Here is a 12,363-nt window from a genome sequence, read left to right as displayed (position 1 = left end):
GCCCTGCCTGAAAGGGCCTTCACATGAGGAAGAATGGAGCAAAAAAAAAAAAAAGAAAAAAAAGAAATATCTGTTATACTAGGAACTGTCATTCATTTGTGCTGTCTAATATGGTAGCTGCTATCCAGGTGTGACTATTGAATATTTGAAGGGTATTGAATACCTGAAGGTGGCTAATGATTCTCAATTTGGCTTTTTCTGTTTGCTTGTGTATTTATGTAGCACTGTGGATTGATATCAGGACCTTCTGCATGGCAGAGAAATGCTCTAACTGAACCAAACTCCCAGCCTCAGTTTTGCCAAGCTTAAGTGAAGTCACATGTAGTTAATGACTACTACACAGGATAGGGCAGGTCTAGAGACAGAAGCCAAATCTCCTGAAATGGTATCTTCAAATGCTGCTTCATAAAAATAACTGCTTAGTTCCTTTTCTTACTTTGGCACTAATACTGTAAGCAGTATACAATGAAAACTTTATTATATAGATGTCTGAAAACTATTGACCTTGAATGCAAAAAATATGCATGTTTTAAGGCTGATATCAATCTGGTATTAACAGTTATATTTAAATAAAATTTCAAAATTCTATCTAGAAATTAACCTTAACAACTTATTATATATTTTATGTCCCTGATGTATTCTTCTAGGAGTCATTACAAATATATCCAGGAGGTAGACTAATAAAAATAGGTAAAACTGTGAAAATCAGCTGCTGCATGGTACACAATCTATCAATACACAAGTTTCTGGCAGAAATAATTTAAAAATTATATCCTCTTCCAAATAAGAAATAGTTCCTATTTTTTATAAAAAGGACTTTGTGTAATGATATATATATATATACAAAATAGCATATACACCTACTTTCTCTTAGTTCAATGAGAAGAAAGTTTTGAACTAATAGTGTTTAGAAAAGGTATCATATCTGCATCTTATACTATGAATAACTACTACAAAGACAGCAATATGCAATGTACTATTGTAACTGTCCTACTAACCTGTTTTGAAATGGTCTCATTACTTCCTTCTCAATAAAATTATTTAAAAAAAGGACTTAGTAACAGGTACTGTTCACCATGTATTCCTATTATTTGCATTAGTTTTCTAGGTCAAAGAAGAACATGAAATATTAAACTAAAAGCTTCTGCCATGTTCTAAAATAAGAATGTACTTATTTTAATGTTAAATTTTGCCAGTAAGCTTTAAAGAATTATTAAAATAACTGAAAAGAATTTCAAATACGATTCACTATTTAACTTTAATCAGAAATCATATATTCTAACTGCATTTATCAAGAAGACATTTAAAATCATTATATGAAAAATATGGCTCTAATTTGCTTGATTTATTCAATACAGTGTTCCTTATTTTGTTAATTATCTTTAAAAATTATGTGAAGTACTATTAGTAATTTTGATACAATTGATGTGTTTGCCTGATTATGGTTATAAATTACAGAAACTAACTTAAAATTTAATATTAAATAGTTCTGAAAATATAAAGGAAATTTTAACAAAAAATTAGTTTTAAGTTATTTGAATTTATTGGGATGGCAGAAATATTTGTTAGTCAAACAAATATCTTCTTTAAGCAAATATTTCACTGTTTTATAAAAACAAGAAGTAAGAGTCACGCCTTCAGTAGCTCAAACTTCAATCCTATAATGGACAGTTTCATTCCTTCAGGGACCACCCTCATTCTGACAGTGCAGGTGCTCTATCTGCCTGCCTTCACTGGTCAAGATCGCCTAAGATTCGAGTAGTGACTGTCATCTAAGAATAAGCTGGCACAAGGAAAGTAAGTCCTAGCCAACAGTTTTAAAAAACTGGCAGTTATTTTCATAAAGCTGGTGAGTGCGGATTTAGCCCTAACAATATAGCTATCATAATTCTAGAATGTATACTTTTCATGGTCTCTCTATGCCCTGGGAGGTCCTGTGATTTTACCATCTAGCAGTGCTTGTCAACTACGTCAAACTTCTTTTTTTAAAATGCATTTAGTACAGGGTATACAGGGTCTCACTACACAGATTGGACTCAGTGATCCTCCTGTTTTCAGCCTCCCAAGCACTGGGATTACGGGCGTGTGCCACCACGCCCAGTCTCAGTCTTTGTCTCAGCACGCCCTGGGGGCAGGGCTGGCAGGGCACAGGGGGATTGAACCCTAGTTCTAGGGTCTGCCTAAACAGCTGCTTTAATCCTCTGAGCCATCGGCCCAAGGTCAAATTTAAGAGCCCTTTAAAGCTTGTGGAGTCAATTTTGGTCTTCTAGTGTGGTCATGTCCAGGCTATTACCCAATAGTTACGAATTACTTTATTATAACTTACTGTTATTTTCTCCCTCATATTATATTGTTGGAATATTTTATATAGATTGTTGGGAAGATATATGGTATGATTAGGTCAAATCACCTATCATCTGCATTTCTACACTTTTAAAGAGGATATCATAAAATATTTGGTATAAGAAGGGTGTTATGAGATAACCCCCCACCCCTAAGCCTTATGCCATTATAAGTGGGGCTTTTTCAGAGAGCTCACCATTGTGAGTCCACTTGCCACCAAAAAAAAAAAAAAAAAAGATTGACGTACAGACATAAGAAAGTAACCAAGACTTTTGACTACTAATCTGTAGCCTTCTTTCAGTTAACACCATTGTATAGAAGATAAAATTCACAGACAAAATTAAAAGGCAGGGAAAGAAGAGCAAATTCTACCCAATTTCTTTTGTGCCAAATTCTCATGTTTTAGTGGTTGATTGTGGTACCATTTCCACTTTGGTGGAGTCAGTGCCTATTTTCCCATCAGTTTTATATTTGAACTCCTTTGAAAAAGTAATTGAAACACATCATGCATAGTACACGTGCACTGTGACATTCAGAAAGATTTTATAATTATATTTAAATCACAAAAAATATGAGATTAATTTCATAATGGTACAACTGAATTAAAAATGACAAAACATAACTATATCTATATATATATTTAAAGGTAAGTATCGGTGATTTTTAGCAACCTCTACCTGATTGATTCTAGAGCTATCATAATTCTTGATTTTATGAATTTTGCATCACCATTTATGGTGTCAACTTTTTAATTTTAAGCTTTTAAGTATTAAACAGTGTTTTTGCCTCCTTCTGAAACCTACCTCATCCCTCTAAAAAAGGGCAGTCTAAATTGCATGCAAAAAAAAAAGGGGGGGCATAAAAAAAAAAAAAAAACTGGGGCCAAGAAACTATTTCAAGAAGTGACTTATCCTATGGATAACCCACTACTATTATTGACTACTAGACTATATTGGATTATTTTACTGAATTCACACACCTACAATATTTAAATGGCAATGGAATACCCATCTCTGACAAAACTAAAAAAAAAAGAGGATATAAATGAAGGACCATTTGTATCCATATATACAAAATAGGATAGATATACAGCTACTTTCTCTTAATTCAAGGAGAAGAAAGATTTGTACTAATAGTGTTTGGAAAAGGTATCATGTCTGCATCTTGTCCTCTGAATAACTACTATGAAGACAACAATATGCAATGTATTAATTATTTAACTGTCCTACTAACCTATTTTGAAACTGTCTCATTGCTATTTGTTTCTCAATAAAACTAATAATAAATAAAAAAGTGAATTAACAAGTGGTCCAAAGTTTGAGTGTGGCAGCAGAAACAGGAGAGTGGAAAACACAGTTCATGTTTTAACTCACCACTCAGAATCTGCTGTACTGCTTCGTTTCCCATTTGTGCTGCTGTAAAGCCTTGCAAGGAGATGATGGAAGGATCAGAGCCATAACTCAGCAGAAGGCGACAAGTCTGCAAGTGACCTGCGAGGGCAGCTCGATGCAAAGCCGTCTGACCAAGGGTGTCCAGTGCATTCATCTGAAAAACCATTGTGAGGTGCAAGAAATTAAGCAACCTTTTACTTCAGCAAATAGAATTCTTATAAGAAAAATCAGCATGAAAAGCTTTTTAGAAAGTGCCATAGGCAACAACTATCAGTAACTTTTGCTCACTAATTTTAACAAAAAAAATCTTACTACCTCTTTCTCTGACCACCTTATTCAAAATTACAACACAGCCTTCCCTTCCTTGAATGATCGCCTTCCTGTCCACTCTCATCTTCCTTCAACTCCTCTGGACAGCAAGAATGTAAGGTCTGAGGGAGCAGGGATGCTGGCCTGGTCACAGTGAAGATGGTCACCAAATACTTTCCAATATATGGGTTCAACCACACTTTATTCCCAGAAAAGACAGCAGAACATGTAAGCAAACACTGGCAAAACAGCTATTTATGTCTTCCCTAATCTTAAGAAACACCTGATTATACAGGTTTGAGAGTCCCAATTTTGAAATGCCCAGGACAATTAGTGTTTCAAAATTCATATTCTTCCATATTTTGGAATATTTTCATATACATAGGAGAGATCTTGGGGATGGGACCAATATTTAAACAGAAAACTTATTTCATATATACCTTCTGCATATGGCTTGAATGTAATTTTACACCTTAGGTTTAGTGCACCTATGTTCTGACTGTGACCGCTCATATGAGATCAGGTATGGAAATTTTCCTTTGAGTCAAACTGACACTTAAAAGGATTCAGATTCTGGAGCACTTCAGATTTTGGATTTTCCGATTAGGAATACTCCACTATAACAGAATATTCACAATTGAATTACAAAGACATTTAACTTGAAAATGATTTGAGTGTTTGGATATTCCATTTTTAAAGCTTGAAGTATTTATACAGGAAAAAGAACAATTTAGCTAGTTTTAAAACAAAGGAAATGTTAAGCTTTTGCGTCACGTTCATAATGTGGCCAAACCCAACTGACCCTACGCTATGTGCCTGGATGTCCCATAGATGTCCTCTGTTCCAGTGAGGCCAGCGTCCATACTCATGGTACATGCGGCTGCTTTCACAGAATTCCTTCTTTCTGTCTTTCTCAATTATGAGATCCAGGCGTCTCTTCTTCTAAGAAGTCTTTCTTGATTATTGGAAGCTTCAATGATCACTCCCTTTCTGAGTACCTTTATCAATTTAGAATTCCTCTGCCTAATACATTACAACATTGGAGTGGCTTTATCACATTAAACTAAGCTGTATGTTTATGTTTTCCAAGTTCACTAGAAAGTTCCTGATAAGAAAACAAAGTAAATTTGCAAATATGCTCTGGTTGTTGGAAATATGTGTGTACACCCCCTAAACAGAAGGCTAGAGAAACAAAGGCTTTAAAATAATTGGTCTTCCTCTTCTTAGTCTTTCATTATTACCAATAAAACTGTCCTAATTGTTCAGATAAGGTTCATTTAAATTCTTAATGGTCTTTCATAAAAAATGCCATGAAATACCAAGATATTTAATTCTATTGCATTTTCCAAGAGGAAAATGACTATACAAAACAACACAAAGGTAAAACCAGCAGCATTTATGTACACACACACAATCTTCCAAGCTAGATTTTTCTTTCTATGAATATGTTTTGTTACTTCTTTATCATAGAAGAAAAAAACCTGAGAACTGCAAATATTAAAATCATGTATTTTTCTTGAAATTGGTTAAAAAGCATACTAAGAAAAATGAAAACCCCTGTCCTGTTTAAGTTTGGAAATATGGTTTAAAGGTTACTCTTCTAAAATACAAATGTCATCATGCTAAAAACTCAAATGGCTCTTCAGTGCTTTCATATAAAGTTGGATCCTTTAGCATGTCATTTAAAATGACCCTAATTCCTTCCTATGCCACCTTTCTTTTTGTCATTTAAAAATCACCAACTAATGGGCCTGCTATGCTCCAGTTCTATCCAGTTATTCTGGATTCCCATTATATGAAAGTGTTAACTTTTACAATCACTGCTAAAAACAAAATTAGCTGTTGTTCAAGATGACTCTTGGAAATAAATACCTTAGCAAATTCTATGGAATTTATAGATGTAACGTTTCTCAGTGAATCCAGTATCAGCCTGCTTTCCCTCCAGTGTCTGAGCAGAACAGCTGAACACCACATTACATACAGTACTTCTAAACATTAAAAACACAGTATGTCTTAGAAGAGGATCTCTCTAAAAATATGTATGGAGGAACTGAGTATGATATGGATGGAAAACAGATTAAGATCAGAATGTGTAGTATGTACATTTATGATTCAAAATGCCAAAACAGTTCTACAGATTACAAGGAACTAGCAGACAGAAATCTTTCTATATTCCATTCAGTATGAATAGCCTAGTCTCAGACACTAACTCTGAAGCTGTGTCCTAAACTGTCTCATACACTAACTCTAAATTTGTGTCTCTTTCCTTATCCTAAACTTAAAAGTATTAATCACGAATCATTCTGTACCTTTGGTAGTTAGGTATTTATTTTTAATTAATATTACTGTATAACTTAAACTAGCAACATATGTTTTAATATGTTTTAATCTAAACCTGATTTCAAAAAATACAAGAATTGAAAATACTCTTTGTATTCCTTTAGCTAGAGTGGCACTGTTTTTTCTTCAAATTTGGATACTTTGAAAGTGAACAATAACACATTAATAACTTTAATAATTTTATGAATGAGAAACAAAAGATAGGGCTGTCGAACAGGTCTGTTCCTGGTAGACAGAGATTAGGACAGATAGCAAACATATTCAAACCATTTTAGCTCAAAGAAAAGAAACATCTCCCTACAATCTCTGTTACATAAACTCTAAAAAGCTAATTTTGTTCAATACTGTTGCTATAGTTTGAATGCTGAATATCTTCCAAAAAGCCATGTGCCTGATCCTTAGGTGTGGTTCCCAGGGTGGTACTAGTGTGAGATAGATGGTTCTTTCAAGGAGTGGGGTCAACCAGTAGGTCTTTTGGTAATGGGGTTGTGCCCTTGCAAGGGATTACACTAGGAAAAGATACCACCTCAGTGCTAGAATAGTTAATGCAACTCTTAATGACAGCAGACATTCATTAATAATAGAATGCAGAATGCTAGGATACTGTAATAATTAAAAAATTGTTGCATGAAGGTAAATATAATAATTTTTAAGTAAACAAGTCAACAGTCTTGATATTTTACATGTCAATATTTGTTAAATATGGTCAAAACATAATAGGATTCGAATACACACACACAGACAGATAAGACACACACACAGACACACACCTTACAAAAATTTTTTTTTTCAAATCACCAATAAGTAAAGAATATTCATGGCATCTCAAATTAGCATTAATAATTTTCTCAATGTCTACACTATAATGTGAAATTTTAATAATTTTATTGTCATTATCCAAATGGCATTCTGCAAATAACTTGACAAAGATGGAAATAAAACATATCACAACATTCTGAAAGTGAACAGACCACATGCCACGCTTAGTCCTCCACAGTACAGAGGACTCCCGCAGGACCCCCTGGTATCTGCTATGACTCAGCTCAGCTGACACACCAACCCAGAAAGGATGCTGGAGCCCATATGAATTGCATATTAGTAAATCTTTGCTTCTTTATTCTTAAATTAAAAAGCAGAGATACTTTGACTATTGCGTATTTTTTTATAAACTATAGTGAAATGTTAACTATCAAAGTACATCAATTCTCCATACAAAAAAAATTCTCATATTAATGTGTATGTTGAAATCTACTTCAAATGGCTATAGTTACATATTGTATTTTATAGAAGATCAATAGTAAAGCACAAGGAAATAAAAGTAATTATTTTATTAGAATCAAGATTTAAATCAGCTCAAAAAAAATAAAAATTAAAAAAAAAAAAAGATTTAAATCAGCTCTTTAGGGGAATCTATAAATGCAAATACAAACTATCTGTTTTCAGAAAAATCTGGGAGAAATAGCAGTCCTAAGAGCAGCTAGCTGTTCAGCGCCAAACCTGGAGCTTCTGCTCTGGTGTATGTCTTACCTTTGCTCCATGCTTATGCAGAACTTCCATGACATCATTGTGAGCTCTTTCAGCTGCAACATGTAAAGGTGTCATGAAACTGGGGAAGAGAAAGGAAACAGTAATTTCCTCTCTAGCTTTTGTTATATTTCTTCAAGATTTCAACAACTCTCTACAACCACACTTACTCTTTATTTTTTTCATTGACATTCGCTCCTTTTCTAAGTAAAAGTTCTGTCACTTGTTTTCGTTTGGGATGTAAGGAGGCCACAGCACAGTGCTATAAAGTAAATAAAACTAAGTTAATAAAATAAGACTCTAATGCCACGCTGGCCCCACCGTTGGGCCCACTGAGCCGACGATAGATTCCAGGATTGGTGGCACACGCCTATAATCCCACCACTAGGGAGGCAGAAATCAGGAGGATAACTACGAGTCTGAGCTGCACAGTAAGACTGTGCACCAAAAAGAAAAAGCCTCTATTTAAAAGTAGATTTCTGAATTAAAGAACATCTTCTGACTACTTAGAACACTGTTAGTCACAAAGAGTACCAGAACACAATACATTTTACATTATGGAATGATCAATGAACAATATTCCTTCTAAACACATTACAAGTATAAAAGTTCTACCAGTTAAATTCCTTAAACATAAACCTATAAACCCTGGTGAAATTATGCTCTCAGGTAAGCATAAAGAGATAACATTTATTTCTCTCTGACTGATGAGTAAGCATTTAGATGTACTCCCTCAAAAGCATGAGGCACTACCTGCCCAAAGCTACAGAACTCTAGCAACTCAAGCCTTCATTAGCTGCTGATCACACCAGTCAGCTATCTCTCTTTTTTTTTGGTGGAACCAGGGATTGAACTCAGGTCCTTGTGCTTGCCAGGCAAGCACTTATTCCACTGAGCCATCTCTCCGGCCCCCAGTCAGCTATCTCTTAAACTCTTCCACTACTGCATTCTCAGAAGTATGGGGAATAAGCTTCTATGCCCAGGGACTGGCAAAAGCAACAAACTGGAAGCAGTTTGGAAGAAGAAATTATTTCAGAAATTTTATATTTTACTCTAAAAATTATACTAGTTTTACACTGTTTCATGTTAATGTCTACATTGAAATTTCAAAAATAAAACTACTTAGTACTGAGAAAAAATAGTACTCTAAAAAGCAGGTCCGTTTTACTCTGTGGCTTTGAGTTGTCCTGGTATAATGCTGTGTAGCTTGAATGTACAAGAATCTCAGTTTGACGGACATACATTTAAGAGTCCATGCAGTGTACCCATTTCCGTTTTGTGAATTTTAATGTTTTCAGTTGATACTAAGTTTTGACACTTGTGTGTCACTTACGAGTAAGAATATTACCGAAGCCTATGTAAAAGTCTGCATATGAGCACCACCAATGCTCAAGTTCTCATTAACCAGCCCTGTATCTGCGCTATAATATGGTCACAGCCAAAGAAAAGAAATGAATCTTTTTCAAACTGCCTGAAAAAAAAAAATGCATAGTTTAATGGCAAGTTGTGTAGTCTGGAAGAGAAAATTCACAATCTTACCAGTCTTCTACATGAATACAACCAGTTACTTGAATAGAATTGTTCAAAAGAATGATGTAAGTACCTTTGAAAATATTTGAATTTCCTACAAAAATACAATATTTATCTAACAAATAAATAAAAAGGTTTTAACAAGATTTCACTTTGTATTTTATAAAGTTATCTACTGGGGAAGACAAAGTAAAATAATTTGCAAATCAAGACTGAGCAAATGTCTATTCTTCCATGCAAGAAAAGAACCATCATCCCCTGAACCAAATGTAAAAACTAATGCAACCAAAATAAAAATTCTTGGCATTCCAGAGAGTAAAGTAACTTCCAAGTTTTTGAAATGAAAACCATTATTTTGTGCTTCCATTGCAATTATAGACCCAAAGAACTGGTTTATAAAATCTTACCAGTGCTGTTTCATGAGACTGTGGTTGTTTGAAATTAATGATTTCTAAAGCGAGCGTTTTTTTAACTTTGGCTAGGTCCGCTTCTCTTGCTGCTTGTAGTAAAGAATGACCTTTAAATTCATCTGGAAATAAAATAATGGTTAACATATTATAGTTTAAAATTTATTGTAAAATATTTAGCATGGTTATATATAAATAGGAATAACTTTACATAATTCTCTACTTCAGCAAAGGCAGTAATATGACAATAATGGTACTGCTAATCATGAAGGTGTACAGAAATAAAAAGTGAAATACATATATTCAAAATTTGACTATTTCATACTCTGAGTTCATAAAGATTCACGTATAGACACCAGGACAAAGTTTAAAACTGGGAACATAAATGTTCATGGAAAGAAAACCAAACAATTTGTGAATAGATATGCTAGATTTCACAGCTCTCAAACAAAAGAGGCAGAACTACACATACTGATACGAAAGTGTGTATTTATTTTTAATTTTTTGGTTTTTTTAAGACAAGTTCTTGCTGGCTTTGGGAACTGGTTCAACAATTCAGGCTGGCCTTGAAGTTACTATTAGCCCAGGCTGGCTTGGAATTTCCAGTGATCGTCCTGCCTCGGCCTCCTGAATTACTCTCGGCTCTGACATGAAAAAATATGTTATTAAATAAAAATTCCAACAGCCAAAAAGAAAAGATGGGATGATCTTATTATTTTTATATTTTTACTACTTTTGCTACTGCTAGTGCCAACACAATTAAAAACAAGTAGTACTACAGAAAAAGATGCTTAGAGAAATATATTCATTAGAACGTCGAGTGATTATGTCTTTACGCAAAGAAACAAAATGGGGGGAAACTATTTGAGTAAAAAATTTTGAAATAATAATTAAAATTTTATTATTTGTATAAGTAAACAAGAGAATTAAAATTCATACATAAATTAGTTGTATAAATAAAAATCCAGTATTATTCTTCCTCTTTTAGTAGTTGTAAGTAATGAGCCCAGGACCTCATACAAGCTAGACGGGGGCTTTATTACTGAACTCCTTAATCCTTTTGATTTTGAGCCAGGGTCTCACTAGATTATTTAGGCTGCCCTCAAACTTGCAATCCTTCTGCCTCAGTCTCTAGAGCAGCTGGGATTACAAGTGTGCCTCATCATGGCCAGCTATTTTAATAAGTTAGCCTGCATTTTCATAGGCCCACTCAGCAGCAAAAAGCTGGCAGTCGTGTGAAAAGGTGCAAATGATATATAGCTTAAAATAGTATACAACAATTTGAGCTCCTCTTTGTATCTGCATAGTATTCTTTCTCCTACTTTCTCCTTACTTAGGGCTCTATGCACCTACTTCTCTCTAAAGGGAAAGACAGGCCAGGAAGATAGCTCAGTAGAATAAGTGCTTGCCTGGCAAGTGCAAGGTCCTGAGTTCAATCCCCAGTACACAAAAAACAAACAAACACAAAAACAAACTTGCAATCTTTATGGGCTGGGGAGATAGCTCAGTAGAATAAGCACCTGCCTGGCAAATACAAGGTCCTGAGTTTAATCGCCAGTACCGCCAAAAAAAAAAGGGGGGGGGGCGGGACATACCCAGACACCAAGCCGTCTACACACCATGTACCTCATCAGTGACTACATGCTGTTTGGGTCTCAGTTTAGATAGTATAGACAAGCCTTCCTGTGCTTACACGATATTGGGCTAGAATTGCTGTCTGAGGCCCACGGAATTGGTATTAGCTTGATTACATGTCTGTCACCACTGTCCTATTTGCTATAGCAGCCATCACCTAGCACAGAGTGTGGCAGGTGTGGCAAGTTTGTACCATTTGTATATAACCTCCTTATCATTATGAACTTCCTCAAAATAGGACTTTAAAACTTTAAAAATAAGAAATCAAGGTCAAGTGATATAAATGTTTATCAGGAAATACAGATAACATTTTACATTTTTATTTTAATAATAGAACTGGGGACAACTGGATGGGCGAATTATAAACTGCCATATATGAAAAGACAGCTTTTGAGAACTGCAAAGGAAGGTGCCCAGTGAGAAATGAAACTAAGGGCAGTGCACAGCCTTGCTGGAGTCACCAGTCTAGAGAAATGCAAACTGCATGTCAATGAGTCTGGCTTTTTCCCAAATGAAAAACTTCCATGAATACCAAAATGATAAAGCACTTCTACATTTTCAATTACTCCTTTATATTCAGAACAAATGGCTTAGAAAAAAATTAAACAGCACATTTATGAAAAACACAGACTTCAGTACTTAAGAAATTATAATGCAATAACACAGCAATATAGCAGAATATTGTAACATATAACAATATTCCTTATTTTGGCTCAGTAAGGTTCTACCCAAAGTGATTTTCAATTTTAAAATAATTAAAAAATTTAAAAACTGGTACAGAGACTGAAAACTTTATGAACTACAGTATATAGATGCAAAATTTCTATTTTTATTTATTTATTTATTTTTTTAATGCCGGAACAGCCCATCCTCGGGGCAGGGTT

General features: G+C 34.4%; 1 protein-coding gene across 1 annotated transcript in view; it reads right to left on the bottom strand.

Annotated features, from left to right (window-relative positions):
- The window catches only part of Tnks (tankyrase), a 184,483-nt gene that overhangs the window by 36,021 nt on the left and 136,099 nt on the right, over positions 1 to 12,363 (bottom strand). The window contains exons 9-12 of the mRNA XM_004633286.2: positions 9,845 to 9,966; positions 8,078 to 8,169; positions 7,911 to 7,989; positions 3,717 to 3,888 (exon numbers count right to left, since the gene is read on the bottom strand). Coding sequence (XP_004633343.1) covers positions 3,717 to 3,888; positions 7,911 to 7,989; positions 8,078 to 8,169; positions 9,845 to 9,966 — 465 coding nt within the window. The remainder of the gene's footprint in view (positions 1 to 3,716; positions 3,889 to 7,910; positions 7,990 to 8,077; positions 8,170 to 9,844; positions 9,967 to 12,363) is intronic.

Source organism: Octodon degus, unplaced genomic scaffold (assembly GCF_000260255.1).
Source record: "Octodon degus isolate 3935 unplaced genomic scaffold, OctDeg1.0 scaffold00053, whole genome shotgun sequence".
Classification (NCBI taxonomy): domain Eukaryota; kingdom Metazoa; phylum Chordata; class Mammalia; order Rodentia; family Octodontidae; genus Octodon; species Octodon degus.
The sequence above is the reverse complement of the archived record's forward strand: the minus strand, read 5'-3'. Positions and strand labels throughout refer to the sequence as shown.